General features: G+C 48.1%; 1 non-coding gene and 1 gene segment (V, D, J or C); one reads left to right on the top strand and one right to left on the bottom strand.

The window, feature by feature from the left end:
- Positions 1–11,611: 11,611 nt before the first annotated feature.
- Positions 11,612–12,105, top strand: LOC130023151 (immunoglobulin heavy variable 1-3-like). The segment is given in 2 exon segments: positions 11,612–11,698; positions 11,777–12,105. Coding segments are annotated over 2 exon segments (375 nt in total).
- Positions 12,106–19,534: 7,429 nt separating this feature from the next.
- Positions 19,535–19,607, bottom strand: TRNAT-UGU (transfer RNA threonine (anticodon UGU)). The gene has a single exon. It is a non-coding gene; the product is annotated as a tRNA-Thr (tRNA).
- Between the last annotated feature and the right edge of the window lie 532 nt (positions 19,608–20,139).

Raw genomic sequence — 20,139 nt, 5'->3', positions numbered from 1 at the left:
CCTCCAGTCCCCCAGCATCTCCAAGAGTGACCCAAGGTGCCATCGAGATATTATACTGGGTAGGACATTTGCCTTGCATGCGGCTGACCTGGGGTTTAATCCCTGGCTTCCCCTGAACATCACCAGGATTAATTTCTAGGTGCAGAGCCAGGAATAACTCCTGGCTGGAGCGATAGCACAGCGGTAGGGCATTTGCCTTGCATGCGGCCAGCCCGCTTGAGCTGGGTTCGATTCCTCCTCCCCTCTCAGAGAGCCCGGAAAGCTACTGAGAGTATCTCGCCCGCACAGCAAAGCCTGGCAAGCTACCCGTGGCATATTCAATATGCCAAATACAGTAACAACAAGTCTCAAAATGGAGACATTATTGGGCCCGCTTGAGCAAATCGATAAACAACAGGAGGACAGTGCTACTCCCAGTTGTGTCCCCCTCCCCCAAAAAACAACAACAAAGAGGGTAGAGCCAGGAATCAGTCCTGCACACAGCTGGTTGTAGCCAGAAGAACAAGGGTCGCACTGCCAGGGAGACAGCTCAAAGGACCATCGCACAGGCTTCGCACACAGGAAGCCCAGCGCCGGTTTCCAGCACATGCCATGACCTCCCCATCACTGCAGAGAGCGACTCCACATAACCAAGCTGGAAGTAGCCCCTGAGGACCCAGAGTGTGGCTCCCAAACACAAATCAAGCAACTGAACAGAACAAGAACAACGTCCCAAGATTTTTCTTTTTTTCCCACTGCATCAGGAGCCCAGATTCCAGAGAAAGGGGCCTGGCCCAGGACCCAGGAGAGCCGGAACACACACCCACAGACCCCAGAGTCCTGCGTAGGGGGTCTGGGACGCTGCCAGGGTCTCTGGGAGTGAGGAGCAAGACAGTCATCCCTCAGGACTCCGAGGGAAATGCCAGACGCATCGTGCAAGCACCCGCCACTTGCCTCCACCCGTTTTCCGGTGCCAACTGCTCCTCCTAGCAAGGCTTGGTCAGCGATTGCTCGAGAACAGCTTCCGCAAACCAAAGAGGCCACAGAGCTCCACAGCAGGAACACAGGCTGGTAGGCCAGGAGGCCGGGGTCTGACTCTGACACACGGCCTGGAGTATCCCCCGAGAAAGCCTGAACTGGCTCCCGGAGAAACAGAAAAGGAGCGCACCCAAAGACGGGCTGAGAAAGGGAAAGAGGCTTTATCAGCAGACGCCCCAGCACCCAAGGGGCAGATGGACCTTCAGGTAAGCAGGCCTGGGTGCCGTGACCCATGGCCCCTCTGAAAATGTGGGGGCTGAGGCAGACTGCAGAGATGATAGGAATTAGAGGGTCATTGAGGCCCAGGTCTGGGTAGAGGAGTGAGGCACCATCCCCCACAGAGGAGCCGCCCAGAGAGTGAGGTCCTCCCGCCTCCTCTCCGCACTGCATCTGGCTTTACTGAAATGCTCAATCTTCATCAACCCCACAGAGAAACAAAACTTGCCCTCCCGGCACTTTCTTCGCTGAGACAGAGCAAAGGCAAGAGGGGAAGGACCACCGCGACCTGTCTGGGGCACAAAGAGGGACTCGAGAATGAATGACTGGGGCTGGAGTGATAGCACAGCGGGGAGGGTGTTTGCTGCAAGGCTCTATCCACTTTCCTTGCTCCACCCCCAGGTCATTTTTTTTTTAAATTTTTGGCTCACACCTGGCAATGCTCAGGAGTCACTTCATCAGAAAGAGAAATCCTGGTGTCCACTCAACTGTGTGCTGGACCCTTCCTTTGGCTCTCAGGCACACACTCTGTGCCCACTTACCTCTACCCTCTGACGTGCACCCAGGTAGCCTCTACCTGGTCACCCCACCCCTGGGAGTCCTGCTCTCAGGGATGGGCTGACCTCTAGTCCCTTGTCCACTCACTAAAAGGGCATTCAAGGTTCCCCATTCCTTCTTCACCCCTCAGCCATTGTAGACCAGAAAACCTGTCCATACAAAATAACTAATATTAAGAAGTAGGATTATGATGTTAATTAAGGTGTTAATTAAGTTACTGGACTAAGGAGAAGAGGAACACTCCTAAATGGTGTTTCAGCCCTTGAGCTTGATGGATGGTCAGGAAGGGTTTCCTTATGTTGCTCTTGCTACTGAAAGAGTGTGGTGGCTACCCCCATTGCTGGGAAACTGGAGAAGTGAGAGAGTTGGAGAGACAGAGAGCAGGACAGCAAGATGGAGGGCAGAGAGACTAGCAAGGGAGACAGAGGGAGAAGAATGTAGAAGAATACAGGAGCAGGCTCCTGGAGAAAGAGAGACCAGGCTGCTAGATGGAGAGTGGAGAGAAGAGTGGAAGAAACAGGAATGAGGGCCAGTGTGAGACTAGAATGGGGGGCTCAGAGAGAGTGGAACAGGCGCGTTGGGAGAATGGAATAAACGACATCTGATCAATCAACCGGGTTGGCCCTCATTTCCTCCTCCATCAACCCAGGACATGGACCGCCAGGGGAGGGGGAGAGACCCAAGCTGCTTCCAACTTGGCCAGTGAAGAGGAGAGACCCTGGATCTTCCCTAGCCACTCGGAAATTATACAGGAGAGATTTTCCTTGCTCCACTCCAGGAGATGGAATCCTTTCCCAAAGATTCACCATAAAAGATGCAAGGATTTGTTCTGGGCTCTGAATTCTATACAATTCGACTGAGAATTTATATTCCTGAGACTCATGGAATAATTTCTATAAGTTCACGATATTCTTTAAAGCCTGTCTCCCCAGGGATGTCACAAGCCTCAGTGATAGCCCATCAGCACCAGAACCTACTGTTATTCCTGACAACTGACCTCTAGTACTCCCAGTTCCACTGCGAAAACACAACACACTATTGGGCTGCCAGAAGTCACTAGAGTCACAGCCCTAACTAAATAGATTGTTTATTTGGGAGGAACTTCACCCAATCCATGCCCAGACCATCAGGCATTTACATGCTCTGCTTCCAGAGAGCACCAGGAACTTAATCACTTAATCACTTAACTTCCCGTTAGTCCTCGATTTGCTCGAGCAGGCGCCAGTAAAGTCTCCATTTGTCCCTGTCGCATGCTAGTGTAGCCCATTGGCATCTGTTCGCTCTGGGAACGTGAAGAGCCTCAAACAGATCATTCATGATCTTGACGAAGAAGTCTGACCATCTGGTAGTTGGGCAGCCACGCGGTCTTTTGACATCCCGTGGAATCCAGTCAGTAACAGCTCTAGTCCAGTGGTCATCTTTAAATCTCGTTACTTGACAAGCCCATCTGATTTTTGACACCTAGGCAAATGAGACAGCGTCCTTGATTCTTGATCGTCGATGGATGTTGAAACTCCGGATTCTTTCTCTTATTTGAGTGAAACATGATATTCCAAGCATAGCTCTTTCTATTCTTCTTTGGGAGACCAGAATAGCGTTCGCATCCTGTTTGCGTAGGGCCCAGGTCTCTGAGGCATATGTTAATGCAGGAAGAACAGTAGAATCAAAGAGATGTGCCCAGAGCTGGAGGTTCTTCATCCTCTTAGCTATTTCTTCGACGTTCTTGAAGGCGTTCCAAGCCGCTCAGCTCTTCCTCCTGCGCAGCTCGGGTGCCAGGTCATTTGTCATGTTGACCTCTCGACCTAGGTACACATAGCTGTTGCATTCGGAGATGGTCGTTCCATTGAGAGTGAATGGGGCGTCAGGAACGAGGCTGTTTCTCATAAACATTTTCTTCGTAAGATTCAGCTGTAGTCCTACCTTTCCACACTCACTGTCAAAGTCAGCCAGCATTTGTGCCGCTTAGCTGATGTTTGGTGTTATTAAAACAATGTCATCAGCAAAGCGGAGGTGGTGTAGTTGCCGACCATCTATCTTCACTCCCATTCCTTCCCATTCCAGTCGTCGCATGATGTTCTTGAGGGTGGCACTGAAGAGTTTCGGTGAAATGGTATCACCCTGCCGCACCCCCTCTTGACATCAACAATCACTTCTTTATAGAATGGTGAGATCCTGGTAGGGAATCCGCAATACAGCTCATGGAAGATCTTGATGTATTGGGCTTGAATGCCCTGATTGGCTAGGGCTTCAATGACCGCTTCCGTCTCAACAGAATCAAAAACCTTCTTGAAATCAATGAATGTTAAACAGATCGGCATCTTGAACTCCCGAGAAACCTCAATGAGCTTGGTTATCGTGTGGATATGGTCAATGGTGCTGAATCTTTTGCAGAACCCGGCTTGCTCGCATGGTTGTCCTTCATCTAGTGTTCTGCCAGTTCTATTTAGGATGACTCGAGTGAACAACTTGTAGATGACATACAATAGGCAGATCGGGCAATAGTTGCCAATATCATGGATGTCTTCCTTCTTGAACAATACTACGGTCCTGCTGGTTTTCCACTGGGATGTATCCTTGCATTCAGACAGGTAGTGAGTGAAGAGCCGAGCCAGTGTATTGATGAGTACTGACGGCAGGTTCTTCAGGTGTTCAGGTCTGACCTTCTCTGGGCCAGGTGCTGTTTGTTTCTTTACCAATGAAATGGCATGTCGGATTTCGGGAGGGAGAACTTTGGGAACGACATATCCATCTTGTGGAATTTGGTATGTCGGCAAGTGGACATGGCTATCGAAGAGATTTGAGTAGAAGTCATGAATAATCTTCTCCATTTCCATTCTGGAGGATGTGATGGATACATCAGGACGTCGGAGGGTAGTCATCTTGGTCTTGTAGTTGGCGAAGGACAGGCGGGCGTTACGAATACTTTTCCCAGCTTCTGCCGCATCTACCAGTACTTCTGATCTTCTCTCTTTGAGGTCTTCCTTGATCGCATCTCTGCACTGCTTTGCGAGCTCAGACGTTAGCTTGGGGTTGCCTGAGGCATGCGCCAAACCACGCTGGCGAATTAGCTCAAGAGTTTTCGAAGACAGGTGTTTTTTTGTGGCTATCTCTCTCTTGGCGTTCCTCGCACATTCATGGAGATGCTGAACCAGTCGATCGTATTCCTCGTCAATGTTGTGAACAATGGCATCTTCCCATGTTGCCGCAATAATGCCAAAGAGTTCCCAGTTGGTGGTCTTTCTGGGAGTTCTCTTTTTGAACTTTGCAGCCCTTTCTCCCCGCTCTGTGAAGTAGAATTTTGCACGAAGGAGACGGTGGTCCAATCCCATTCGAAATTTTGGGACAACAGCGACATCGGTCAGGCAAAACCGTCAATTGAATATGATGTGGTCTATTTTGTTATGGAATCGTCCACTGGGAGACTCCCATGTCCAACTTTTAGATTCTGCCTTCTGGAACTGTGAGTTACCATGGATGGTCCTGGTTGACATGATGAACTCAGACAGTCTCTCACCCTGTTCATTCCATTCTAGGCCATGGGTCTCGATGTGAAGTTCTTCAGCTGGTCTTCTCGGCCCTATCTTGGCATTAAAATCACCCACAATGATCTTGTAGAACGTGTGGTCTTCTTTATAGAACTTGTCCAGCTCCATGTAGAACTTCTCGATTTCTCTTTCCTCATAATGAGATGTTTTTGCATAGACAACGAAGGTAGAAACTGCAGGCAGTGAGCCACATCTATTCAAATGTAAACATCCGTTTCAGGTTGTTAGGCATTCGAATGAATCAATGCTCATGGCCAAGTTTGTGTTGACAAGAACACCCACGCCTCCGCCACCTCTTTTATCGCATGTTCCGAGGAACAATTCTTCTCCAGTGTCGAAAATGGCATGGTGAGATTCGTGTCTTCTTGTCTCGGTCAGACCAATGATGTCGTACTTGATCATTCGCGCTTTTACCATCAGGTCCTCGATGGATACATCTGATGCTAGCGTACGTGCATTGAAAGTACAGACGATCATTTTTGTCTTCCTTCGTTGTGGCAGCCTAGTTCGGCCTTGAGATTTTGTCGGCCTCTCCTTTCTCATCCTTCTCAGTGCTGCCATGTCGTTGCTGCCATGTCCGTGAAGTCTTCAGGGTCAGGTGAATGAGACCAGTTGTAGTTATGGCATATAACAGTTGTGGTTTTGGCATACCGAATACACAACGGATAGCTTGCCAGGCTCTTCCGTGTGGGCGGAGTACTCTCGGTAGCTTGCCAGTCTCTCCGAGAGGGATAGAGGCTTTTGGGGCGACCTCTAATCACCCTTGTAGGTGTTACCATATTTGAACCCTATCAAATATGGTACGACAATTCCGGAAGATGGGTATTTATTGTCTTATGATGTGTCGCGCAGATGTTTTGCGGCCGCACGGGTCCAGGAAGTGTCCTGGAGTGTGGTGACGGCTGGGCAGTGGAGGTAGTGTCGATGAATGCCAGGAATATTGAAACTATAATTCTATTATTTAATGGATGTGGACTGAATCCAGGTAAGAACACCAGAACAACTGATGCTCTGTGGGTGTGTGGAGAGAAACAATCCACTCAGTGCTCTCTGACCTGAAGAAAACACTGACAAGGAGACTTAGGAGTCTCAGAAAAGGAAGAAAACAATGTTCATTGCCCTTCAAACAGATTTGAAGGAGAGAAATAATGGACTCCATGGCTGAATGAGGAAATAAAATGAACTGAACATTGCGGTTGTGTGTTGTGTGTGCATTATGGCTACTGTATTTGTTACTATGTGAACACGACTATGATCACCTCCACTAGTTAATGATTTGGGGTTCCAGGAAACAAAGAAAGTAACCGAGGTCATCTTAGTCTGAGGAGGAAGTGCTGAGCCCCAGTAACTCTCTGAGAAGGCAGTGGGGAGTGAGTCCAGAGTTGATTTTGTTTCACCTTGTGTTTGTGGAAGGAGGAACCACATCCTAGGACCTTGTTGTGTGCACAGAGGCTGAGTGAGTCCCTTTGCTCTAAAGACATGTGAGTTGTGTCCTGACTCTGAACCTGCAATGACCCATCCACATTGGTCACAATTCCACCTGAGGGGTCAATGACTCACTAGTCTCTTTCTGCACCCAACATTGAAGGTGATTTGGTTTTGTGATTGTGATCAGCCCATGACAAACGTTTTGTGTTTCACCTGAGTACAAACACATGGTCACTGTCTTCTTCTTTCAATTTCCCTCACATAAACTATTTTGGATCAATGTGGAGCCAAAGTTTTCACTCATTTCATACTTTGAGTTGTCAGCTACGTTTTTAATATGGCCCAATTATAGTAAATGAAATGATGACCATAATCAAAAGACAACCCCCAAACTGGGGAAAAATATCTGCTCACTACTCATCTTATGTAACTCACTACTTATCTTATAAGGGATGGAGCGATAGCACAGCGGGTAGGGCGTTTGCCTTGCACGCAGCCAACATGGCCGACCCGAGTTCGATTCCTCCGCCCCTCTCGGAGAGCCCGGCAAGCTACCGAGAGTATTCGATATGCCAGACACAGTAACAACAAAGTCTCCAATGGAGACGTTACTGGGCCCGCTCGAGCAAATCGATGATCAACGGGAGGGCCTTTACTTTACTTACTTTACTTATCTTATGTCACGATCACAATCACGATCATCCTGTTGTTCGTCGATTGCCTTGAGCAGGCCCCAGTAACGTCTCCTTCGTCCTAGCCCTGAGATTTTAAAAAGTGCCATATTCAAGGATCTTTCAGGGTTAGGAGAATGAGACCCATCATTGTTAATGGGTTTTGGCATATAGGGTACGCCACAGGGAGTTTGCCAGACTCTGCCATGTGGGAAGGTTACATTTGAAGTCTGCCAAGTTGTCCAAAGCAAGAATGAGATAATAAGATGTCGCGGCACACGCTTCTGGGAGCTGGGTTTTATAGTCTCCGGGTCTTGGCCATTGATGGGATTACATGGCTCCAGGGGGCCAGTTGGTGGGTATGACCGCTGCCTACTGTAGGATGGAGAATCTGGTGGAGGGTGCTCATCCCCGATCCGAACAGGCTTGGAGATCTCAGCCCCGGGATGTGCATGCCTTTGTTCCTCTGCCGGTACCTTCATGTTGTGGAGAGTGGTCTCAGCATGGTTGTGGCTGGTTCTGGAGGTCTTTGGCTGCCGGAGCTCTGCTTGTGGAGGGGAGGGAGACCCAACCCGCCCTCCTCCAAGGGTCTCCACTGAGGACAGCCAGGCGCAGGGGCAGGAAACTCTGCGCTGTTCTCTTCCTGGAGCTGGGTTTTATAGTCCCTGTGCAAGACCCAGATACTTATCTTATGTAGGATTATTAAAACTTATATAAAGCACTTGAAAAATCTAAGAGAAAAACAAACCCTATCTAAAAATGAGGTTTTAAATGGATATGTCCTTAAATTAGAATTTGAGGCAGAGAATGGTATAAACAAATTGTCTACATCACTTATCAGAAAAATGCAAATTAAAACACTATTGAGATATCACCTCACACCAGAGAACCAAAGAACCAAAACATTCTGTGTTGGCATAGATGTGGGGGAAATCCAATCCTCATTCTCTGCTGGTAAAAATTTCAACGGGATCAAACTCTTTGGAAAAATTTGGATACTGCACAGTATGCTAAAAATTTAGCTTCTATGCGACCCAGAAATTCCACTCTTGTCATTGACCCAAAGAACCCAAAACACTAATTGGAAATATATTTCCAAATTGTCTAAATGGACATGTCTATGTTTATTGCATCACAAGATTATATTTACAATAGCTTATTCTGAAACAACCCAAGTATCTGAGAACAGATGACTGGATGAAATACAATACATCTACACAATGAAATGCTATACAGTCACCAGAAAAAAATGAAATCATGAAATTTGCTTATAAAAGGAGGGAAGTGGAGGACTGGAGCAATAGCACAGCGGGTAGGACGATTTCCTTGCACGCAGCCAACCCGGGTTCGATTCCCAGCATCCCATAATGGTCTCCCGAGCACCACCAGGTGTAATTCCTGAGTGCATGAGGCAGGGGTAACCCCTGTGCATTTCCAGGGGTGACCCAAAAAAAGGAGGGAAATAGAGAGTATCAGGCTGAGTGAAATGAGTCAGAAGGAAAGGGACAGATATAGAATAAATGCACTCTTCTGTGGGATATAAACATTGGTACGAGATTAATATTCAGTGTCAGTTAACAGGGGACAGTGGGACGGATCAATGGTTGAAAGCTTGCTACAAGTGTGTGGTTTGTGGAGGACAGAGAAGGATCAATTTGACAGGAATAGTTAGATCTGATCACTGGATAAGAACTAAATATAGACAGGTGGAAAAGGAATATACACAATAACATTTCAATGTCTGTATTGAAATCAATACACCTGAGAGGGAGACAGACAGAGAGACAGAGAGAGACACAGAACCCATACAGGCTCCTAGGGATCAATAAAGGAGAAGGATGTTTCACGTGATGATGACCAGATTCTGTAGTTGGGCTGTCTTTGTCCTTCCTGTCATAATCCTGTGCCTCCCCTCCACTCTCTCTCTCTCCTTGCATATCTCTAAGTAAATTTCTTTAGATAATCCTAATTTACTGCTCTGTCCATCTCCCCTTTCTTACTATTCACAGAGAAACTGAAAGTAGTGAGTCTATGAGTTACACTTGGTCAGGTTTTCCCTCCTGCTGGGTGGAAAGATGTTTTCCAGACTTCTAACATGTCTGACCAGAAATTAGAACTCAAGGATTTTTCCCATTTGGAGAAGCCCATGTGCTCTCTTGAACACGGATCTCTCTTTCTCTAAGAGAATTTGCATTTCTCTAAGAAAATTTCTTTAAATAATGCTATTCTGCATCACTGAAAAAGTTAGAGTTCAATCCATATGTTCCATAAAACTTCATTAATTTGATCAAATTCATTACTTTTTTTACTTATAGTTGCCCTACTAATACAGTTATAGAATAAACTTGTTAGCAGCTGTGGTAGACTCACATCTGATTTTTGAAAAACTATTAATGTAACAAATTTAATATATTTTTGTTTCTATTAAATTCTTTGGGCCAGAGCGATAGCATAGCGGGTAGGGTGTTGGCCTTGCGCGCGGCCGACCTGGGCTCATTTCCTCTGCCCCTCTTGGAGGGCCTGGCAAGCTACCGAGAGCATTCTACCCACACAGAAAAGCCTGGAAAGCTCCCAGTGACATATTTGATATGCCAAACACAGTAACAACAAGTCTTACAATGGAGACGTTACTGGGCCACCTGGAGAAAATCGATGAACAACGGGAGGACAATGCTATTAAAGTCTTTACTTAAAGACTTAAATCCTCTTTTAGTTTGATGGTTTTTACTATTTTTATTTCAGCGAATTAATTATTTATTTTATTACTTCCAGATACTCTCAGCTAAGAATGTTCAGAGTCACCTTTTAACTTTTATATATACAACTACTTGATTTGTCAATATTTTCCTGGGATGCATCTACCTGAGCAATTCTTGAAAACAGAGCCAGGAACAAGACCTCAGAATTGCTTGGTGTGGCTCAGAACCAAATCAAAAAGCCCATAAAATAATATGACTCCTGAACAAGGCTTCTGAAGAGAAGTCCCAAGATTCAACCCTGCCTTATTAGAGATGTCAAGAGGTTGAAGCCCCGAGAGCCCAGAGGCTCTCCCTGCAGGGTGGGGACCGGGCTGCAGGGGGCGCCAAGTCTCAAGAGCACAGAGTTGCAGGCTAAAAAGGGTGCAGAGATGGGGGAAATAGGTGCAGAGAGGCAAAAATCTCCTCAGTATGGATTTCCTTCTTCACTAAAACTAAATTTTTTTCTCAAGAAAACGAAAATTAAAATACATGTACGACAGAGAAGATAAAATTGTGCCCACGTATCATTTTGGAAGAACAATTATCATATTGACAAGGCAGTAAAAAATTGTATGCAGGGTTTTTTTTTTTTTTTTTTTTGCTTTTTGGGTCACACCCGGCGATGCACAGGGGTTACTCCTGGCTCTGCACTCAGAAGTTACTCCTGGCGGTGGTCAGGGGACCATATGGAATGCTGGGAATCGAACCTGGGTTGGGCGCGTGCAAGGCAAATGCCCTACCCGCTGTGCTATCTCTCCAGCCCCTGGAGGGGGTGTTTTTGGACTTCTTAATATCTCCAATTGAAACCACGGGGGCATTAGGATGATTTTGTAGTCTCATTGTGGCATCCCTTGAAGAGTTACAGGATCCCAGAAATAATTTCAAAGCCTAGGTGTGTCCAGATGGGTCCAGGCCATACAGATGTGGGGGACCCTGAAGGAAAGGTCCTGAAAGGGCTTCGTCCTCCGGAGGGGGAGCTCTGTGTGCACAGAGTCCTGGGACAGGGCAGAGTCTCATCTCCTCAAGCAAGGATCAGAAGGTGGACCTCTCCACTTCCCTTGAGAATGGACCCGGTGACTTCCAACAGCCCCTTTTAAGGTTGGACCAGGTCTTCATCTATGAATTCTCCATCCTCATGAATATGCTCGAGTAAGTAACAGCGGGTAGGGCGTTCGCCTTACAAGCAGCCAACATGGCCGACCCGAGTTCGATTCCTCCACCCCTCTCGCAGAGCCCGGTAAGCTTCCGAGAGTATTCGATATGCCAGACACAGTAACAACAAAGTCTCCAATGGAGACATTACTGGGCCCGCTCAAGCAAATCGACGATCAACGGGAGGGCCTTTACCTTTACCTTTACCATGAATATGCAAATTACACGAGGGACACTAAGTTAAATACAGATGTGTCTGTGTCCTGACAACATCACACAGCAGACACACCCACACCTTCAGAAGCCCCTGAGTGCACAGTCCTCACCATGGACTGGACCTGGAGAATTCTCTTTCTGGTGGCAGTGGCTGCAGGTAAGCGTCCTCATGCCTTGGGCTGAGAGTATGGGGTCAGTCAAGTGGAGTCCAACCACTCCTGTCTGCTGTCCACAGGTGTGAACTCCCAGGTGCAGCTGGTGCAGTCGGGGGCTGAGGTTGGAAAACCTGGGACATCAGTGAAGATTTCCTGCAAGGCGTCTGGATACACCTTCACCAGCTACGCAATGTACTGGGTGCGGCAGGTCCCTGAACAAGGTCTTGAGTGGATGGGATGGATACGAACTGACAATGGTGGTACAAGCTATGCACCAAAGTTCCAGGGCAGACTCAAACTCACTATAGACGCGTCCAAGGACACAACCTACATGGAACTGAGCAGGCTGAGCACTGAAGACACGGCCGTGTATTACTGTGCGAGACACAGTGTGACAAACACATCCTGAACATGTCAGAAAACTGTGGGGGAGGCAGCTGTGCTGAGTGAGGAGATAACAGGGATGCTGATCCTCCTGACTTTCTCCCCAGAGAGTCAGGGTCTGAGATACATAATGGGGCTCAAAGGGCCAGGCTTCATCTGAGGGAAAGGCTCAGGATCTCTCTCTGTTCTTCAGCAACTGCCAAGAGGAAGATGGCTTCTCTCTAGAACACCTGCAGTTACTCCTATATTCTTGTTGGATTGTACACTGGTCCTTCCCCGACGCTAGTGGAAGAATCACTTTTAAGTATGTGCTGGGGGCTTGGCAGGTTCTTGAACTGTTTCCTCAAGAACAGTCCTTCACTCCACTCCTATTTCATGTGTGGCTGAGCTCCTTGTGTTTCACACTTGTCACAGGAGCTAACAGATGTCAGTGTGTGCTAGGACCATTGCAGATTTGGAAGCATAGCTCCAGCTCCAGGAAAATCTTTGATCATTCTACATTTTAGGGATAAAGAAAGTTGTTCTTTAGAAATCGTAAATAGAATTTGGTGCTGAACTTCACTTCCACATCTCAGCATCACACACGTGGCACTCGGTGGGACATGGGAAACAGGACACTAGCGGTGTAGAGGAGTGACGCAGGGGCATCAGCGTCTGTTACTGTATACCCCTCATTTCCTGATCACCTTTCTATGGTTTATGCCTGAAAAGACAGGGGCATTCCTGGGACTAATTTGTAAAATAGAAATAATCCGAGATCTAAATATGCACATATTCACCTGCTATGGGCCATCCTTTTCTCTAAGATGGAATCAAAGTGTTGAGAAGTCCTTACTGAGAGGCTGTGGGTGAGGTCCCGTGTGCTATTTGCATCTCTGTATCCCGGAGCTGGAATTTTGCCACTGGACACTGGGAGTGGTGAATATGACACTAGGATAGTGGCCACGGTCAGAAGTCAAGGACCACATGGTTTTGTGTAATGAGAGCTTGTCTGTGTCCTTTCCCAACCTCGCTGTGACTTTCCTCTGTGACCATGATGCAGTTGCGCTAAACCTGCGTGCCTCTCCCTCTATCCCTGTGACCTCTGACCTTGGGAGCGTCATGTCTGTGCTGAGGAGAAGCTTCACTCGGGGAGGGCAGAGACACCAGGGGGATGTGTGCAGAGGGACTGATCCCCGAGGGACAGCAGCAGAGGATCCTGAGCAAGGTGCAGGGCACTCTGTTGACAATGCCAGTACTTAGCGCTTCCAGCTGAGGGGAGGTGGCACTTTAATTCACCTGCTGTAAAATTCCTAGGAAATAAATGTCATTTATTGAGCCAGATTTGGAAGTATTTTGAGATGCAGTATGAATAACCAAACAATTCCACTTGGTATCGGTTGGCAGGGAGGACAGACACCGAGGGAGAAATGCATGGACACTTAACATTAAAAATGAGCCTGGTTTTAAGAAGCTAGGGAAAAGTTTTTGACAAAACCCAGAAATAAAAACTAGAGAATCAGGGGGTGGAGCGATAGCACAGAGGGTAGAGCATTTGCCTTAAATGCAGCCGACCCGGGTTCGAGTCCCAATATCCCATATGGTTCCCCAATCACCACCAGGAGTAATTCCTGAGTGTATGAGGCAGGAGTGTATAGCGAGGTGTGACCCAAAAAGCAAAAACAAACAACAACAACAACAACAACAAAACTAGAGAATCGGTAATTGGAGAAATAAGCACATCTCCCATTAGTCCATGGAGACTCCATGCAGATATGATAGAGGCCACGGGATGGGCTGCCACATGTGTGTTTGCCCACAGTCTTCCTGGACATCTGGGGGAAACAGAAGATGTATTATTAGTTTTACTTATTATGTTGTCCCAACATCTCAATATTTCCCTTTAAAATATCCTCAAATTACATTAGTATGGTGAATTAGCAATTTATGAATCAGACACTGAGCTTCGAGCACCCACAATGACACCATTTGTTCCCTCCCCAAGGGGGACATTGCCCACCCACAGCTCTACTGATGCTTAGACAACCTTGTTGGAATTTTATTCCAAATACGGGCACAAAGCTGGTCCAGCAGGGGCCAAGGAAGATCAAGAAAACAAAGGCCCTACCTGAGGGTCAGCTTCGAGAACATGTGTGCCAACACAAATCTATGACAAGCAGAGGAACTTTCACAGGGTGTCAAGTCCAGAAATGAAGCTTCTGTGGTGGTTTCTGATGCACTTTTCCTGTCTGTGCCCCCAAACAGACACCTATGTGGGTCCCTGGATATTAAGCTGCTGTTTACTATGGTGCAGTATCTCAGTCTACCCTCATTTCTTTCTCTGTACGTGGAGCCAATCTGAGATGTCACTTGGAATTTCCCAAGTTCTCAAGGCAACAACCATTGCCCTAGTCATCTTAAAGTTCTTACTTATTCCTAATCATGAAATACATTTCCCTGGAAGACACTATGTTAATAACACAATGCTGGGTGGGAATTTTCATAATGACATAGTGGAAACCCACCTCAGTAAGGCCAAGAGAGAGACAGGACCCCCAGCTGTTCGCAGAGAGGAATGCCAAGGGCTGAATACCATGAAGGGAATCTTTCTCATACTGATGCCATCAACTAGGAGAGTTCTTTGCAAAATTGGGAAAATATCTCAGGATTATTATTGCCTTAGTATACAGGTTTCATGTTGCTAACAATGTACTATCCCACCTTAATTACCCAAATGACAATGTTGATAATGGTAATCAAATTCATGGATCAAAGTACAATTCTCATCTACATAATCACAATCACAAATCATCCTGTTATTCGTCTATTGCCTCGAGCAGGCCCCAGTAACGTCTCCTTCATCCTAGCCCTGAGATTATATTCAAGGCTCTTTAGGAGAATGAGACCCATCATTGTTACTGGTATTTGGCATATTGGGTAAGCCACGGGGAGTTTTCCAGACTCTGCCGTGTGGGAAGGCTACATTCGGTAGCCTGCCAGTTTGTCCAAAGTAGGAATGAGATATCTCATTCCTGCAAACAATTTGGTTCTACGTTAACAACACCACAACCACCCTGCCCCTCAGGGAGGTTGTATCAGTGATCTGTTGTCACAATACAACAACAACCATCCTGTTATCCGTCGATTGCCTCGAGCAGGCCCCAGTAACATCTCCTTCATCCTAGCCCTGAGATTATATTCAAGGCTCTTTAGGAGAATGAGACCCATCATTGTTACTGGTATTTGGCATATTGGGTAAGCCACGGGGAGTTTTCCAGACTCTGCCGTGTGGGCAGGCTACATTCGGTAGCCTGCCAGTTTGTCCAAAGTAGGAATGAGATAATAAGGTGTCATAATAAGATGTCCGGGAGTTCCGGGATGTCCCGGGTTCCAGGAGCTGGTTTTTATAGTCTCTGAGTCTTGGCCATTGATGGGATTACACGGCGCCAGGGGGCCAGTTGGTGGGTGTGACCCCCGCCTACTGGAATTTGGAGGATCTGGGTGGAGGATGCTCGGCCCAAATTGGAGTAGGCTTGGAGATCTCGGCCCCGGAACCCGCGTGACTTTGTCCGTCAGTCAGTACCTTCATGTGTGCGGAGAGTGGTCTCAGCATGGTGGTGGCTGGTCCTGGAGGTCTTTGGCTGCCGGAGCCCTGGTCGGGGTGGGGAGGAAAGCTCAACCCGCTCCCCTCCAATACATAATACATCAAAGAAACTTAATTATCAGAGATTATGATAGTTTTGTGTGTAATCAGCTAATATATCTGCTTGATACCTACATTCAGGATTTTTACAGGTTCAAAATCATATGGGAGATGACTGAGAAAATTGTACTGTTCCAGTAGAAACATCAAAAAACACATGAAATTCTTTCATAGATCAATTATTTGGTTTTACTTTTTACCCACTATTCATGGATTTCTGATGTCTTTCTTGTGGATATGCAAATTCTGTGTTAGATGAACAGTTTCCTCTGGGACAGTCCTTGTCTGGGCCATGAGTGAGGACTGGGAAGAAACGGTTTTCCGGGAGCCTGACTTGCACAAGCCTTAGACAGACTGTGCCCGGGCCTGACTTGGACTTGTTCCTGGCAGTGCATCATATTCGCATCCGGATTATTTTCCCTGGTCATGGTGAGTGTGTTTCAGGGCTTGGACGAGTTAGGCTCTCTGACGGACAGTTGATGGACAGTGGGACCCTGTTCCCCTGATAGGGCGCACTGAAGGCAGATGAAGGCAGTGTGGGGAGAGTGTGCAGCCCTACAGGTTCCAGAGAGTCCCCAGGAGGGGTCGTTCCAACTCAGAACTACAAACAGGTTCAGCCCCAGGAGCAGCGAGGGATATGATTTCCAGGTGCTCAGAGCAGAGGTGCGCTGTGGGGCCCATAGAGGAATGAGGTGGAGACAGTGACCTGGTGGCAACCCTTCAGGAGCCACCATAAATTCAGATGCTCCAAGGCAATTGGTCACTGAAATAACGGAAGGAGACTGAGCAGCAGGGGGCGCTCAGGTCCCCATAAAGGCTGCAACCCAGGAGCAGGCACAGCGGGGTGAGTGGGTGTTACCTCATGTCCTGGTTTTCCCTGATTCAATTAAAACAAAAGAAATTATCCCAGGGAAGGACCTTGTGCATGGCAGGAGGAACTGTTCATAAATACCTGATATTACTGGGAGAATTAAGAACTACAAACAAGATAATGATAATAATTCAAAGACAATTTCAAGTACTGCTTGGGGCTCTACAAGCTTACAGAGCTTGGTGATGCGATTAATTTATTAATAGGAATGATTACTAATGCGAGGAAGTCTAACTCTCAAACCCGGGGCACGGAGGTATCCAAACTCTGATATAAACCCTAGGTCAGGATTTATGGTTTCTGTGCTACTCAAAGGTTGGTCACCTGAGGGGAGTGGCCTGGTGGGACTGTCCCTCAGGGGAGGAGCTCTGTCTGCCTAGAATTCAGGGACAGGGCAGAGGTCAAGCTCACAAATAAGCATCGTCATGAACTTGGACACTCCTCATTTGGTGAGCACTGGACCCTGCATCACCTACCTGATCTCCCTCAGATTGGGACAGGTCTTCAGCTCTGATTCCTCCTCATGAATATCAGCATCAACCAAAGTACACTGAGTTAGTACAGACAAATGTGTTCCCTGAGAACAGGTTACAGCAGTACATCCCCCCTACCTACCCCAGAGACCCTCCCCACAAACCTCCTACACGAACCCTCACCTGGACGGGCCTATATAATTGTCTCCCAAGAGAATGGCCCTCGGTGAAGGTCTCCTGTCCTGGCTGAGGGGACCAGGCTCTCAGGGGATGCCCACGCCCTGTGTCCCCGCACAGGGGAACACCCCCAGGCTCAGCAGGTGCCCAGTGGGCTGAGGGGACTCTGGTCGTCTGAGAGGGTCTCTGAGGCATCCTAGTCCGCTCCGCCGGCGTCTCTGTGCGTGTGTGGACTCAGCCCAGACCCGGTTTGGGGACGGGATAGACCCCCCTGATGACGGGGACGCGGTCAGTAGAGCAGTGACCGGGCAGCATCCCCTTGACTGGACACATCTCAGCCTGATACAGACACGGGTCCAAGTCCGGTTTGACCGGTCAGGAGGAGGCCATGGGCAGCGCTGCCCACGCAGCCCCGCGGCCCTGCGTGGATACAGGGAGCCCCGGGACAGGCCTCAGCGGACACCGGTTCTGGCTGACCCATCCAGCGGCCATGCCCGACTCAGGCTGTCTGAGGGCACCAGGCCCAGATCAGTCAGTAGGAATGGGAGGGGCAGGGCAGGGTTGCGGGACCTTTGCCCCCTGAACCAGAATCAGCTCCACAGGCCCAGCAGCGGGGATCAGTGATTCCAGAACCTTCCAGGGCTCCTGCATCAGGTACCGGCTGCTCCCCCCTTCTACTCTCTCCTGCCGCATCCGGCGCTGCGGGGCCGAGCCAGGGGAGGACCGTCAGGGTGAAATCAGCACTCGAGTCACACAGGGTTCCGTCATTCAGGAGATGGCATGAATGCGTGCGTTTATTCAGAGCATAGGTACAGACTTAAGTATGTTTCCACAGCCCACCCAAAAGAAAGGAAAGTGGATGGGACAATGAGCAGAGCCATGCACCGTTGGTCAGCCACCTGGTGACCCTTTCGACATAATGCTATTGGTCAGAACGACCTGCTTTGATATAGCTTTGACATATCTGCAAAGATTGTGCTGTTCCTCATACAACATTTACAAATCATTTACGAGGGTGCATTTTCCCCAAACTGAAACCTCCTGTATTGGGAAATTGCCCAGCTTTGAGCAGGACAAAGGGGGAATGAAAAATCAAGCATTCTTTTACTTGGTCAGTAGGCAACACTCTCCCCCTACATCTCTCTCTCTCTCTCCATCTCTCCCCCTCTCTCCCTCCCTCTCTCTCACTCTCTCTCCCTCTCTTCCTCTCTCTCCCTCTCTTTCACCTCTCTCCCTCTCTTCCTCTCTCTCCCTCTCTTTCACTCTCTCTCCCTCTCTCTTTCTCACTCTCCCTCCCTCTCTCCCTCTCTCTCCCTCTCTCCCTCTTTCTCCCTCTCCCTCCCTCTCTCTCCCTCTCTCCCCCTCTCTCCATCCCTCTCCCTCTCTCCCCCTCTATCCATCCCTCTCCCTCTCTCTTCTTCTCTCTCCCTCCCTCTCTCTGCTTCTCTCTCCCTCTCTCTCTGACTCTATCTCCCTCTCTCCCTCCCTCTCCTTCCCTCTCTCTCTCCCTCCCCTTTCTCTCCTTCTCTCTCCCTGCCCTGCTTTCTATCATCCTCAGACTACTGGCCTCTCACCAGATGTATGGGCCCAGCAGAATGTGCACTCACACTTCAGACAAAAAGAGGGGTGTGGTGTGCAGTGAACAGTGTTGGAGTGCTGAAGCCTCTTGATTGCTGTGCGGCCACAGCGTGTCCTGGGCCTTGTGTGGAGACTCATCCCGCCGATCCCCATCTGGCTCCCTGTTCTGAGGGGTAACAGCTGAGTGTGGGTATAAACCCAGGGTCCTGCGATTTGCAGCAGACCTACCAAATGAGTCCCCTGGGTTCTAGGACTATGGTAGGATACAGTTAAATAATCAAACACCAAGAATACTTTACCCAGTAGACTCTCATTCACATTTTAAAAAAAATACATGAATTCATGCATACAGCTCGGAAACTTCATAGATGCAAACACAATAGCACTGTAGCACTGTAACACTGTCCTCCCATTGTTCATCGATTTTCTTGAGCAGGCGCCAGTAACGTCTCCATTGCGAGACTTGTTGTTACTGTGTTTGGCATATCGAATACGCCACGGGGAGCTTGCCAGGCTCTGTCGTGTGGGCGGGATACTGTTGGTATCTGACCGGGCTCTCTGAGAGGGGCGGAGGACTCAAACCCGGGTCAGCTGCATGCAAGGCAAACGTCCTACCACTGTGCTATCGCTGTATCTCAAAAATATTCTTTATTTTTACATATATGTCTGCCTTAGGCCCCAGTGAGATTTGAACTCACGACCCCTGGTTTACAAGACCAGTGCTCTAACCCCTGAGCTATAGGGCCTCAGCAATAGCACAATGGTAGGGCATTTGCCTTGCACACAGCCAACATGGCCGACCCGAGTTCGATTCCTCCACCCCTCTCGGAGAGCCCGGCAAGCTACCGAGAGTATCTTGCTGGCACGGCAGAGCCTGGCAAGCTACCCATGATGTATTCGGTATGCCAAACACAGTAACAACAAAGTCTCCAATGGAGACGTTACTGGGTCCGCTCAAGCACATCGATGAACACTGGGAGGACAGTGACAGTGACATGTATGCATGCATAATTTGATGAAAACCAATAAAACAGAATTGATTAGTTCCTGCCTTATAAGCAACAAATAAATGGCAGCACCTTTGAAAATTTAATTTTGTGCTTTTCTTACGAAGAGTTATTTTATGTTACTTAATGTTTTAACATATTTCCAAATAAAACTTAATTTAACAGAATAGAGAGTACCAAAAGGGTAGCTAAATAGGGAAAATGAAAGAGAGAATTTTAGGGATAAAGCAAACACAGAGAAAAGCAGTTCCTCGTGGTGCCACCATCATTA

This window comes from Sorex fumeus, unplaced genomic scaffold (assembly GCF_029834395.1).
Source record: "Sorex fumeus unplaced genomic scaffold, SorFum_2.1 ptg000022l, whole genome shotgun sequence".
Classification (NCBI taxonomy): domain Eukaryota; kingdom Metazoa; phylum Chordata; class Mammalia; order Eulipotyphla; family Soricidae; genus Sorex; species Sorex fumeus.
This window is presented reverse-complemented; position numbering and strand designations above follow the sequence as displayed.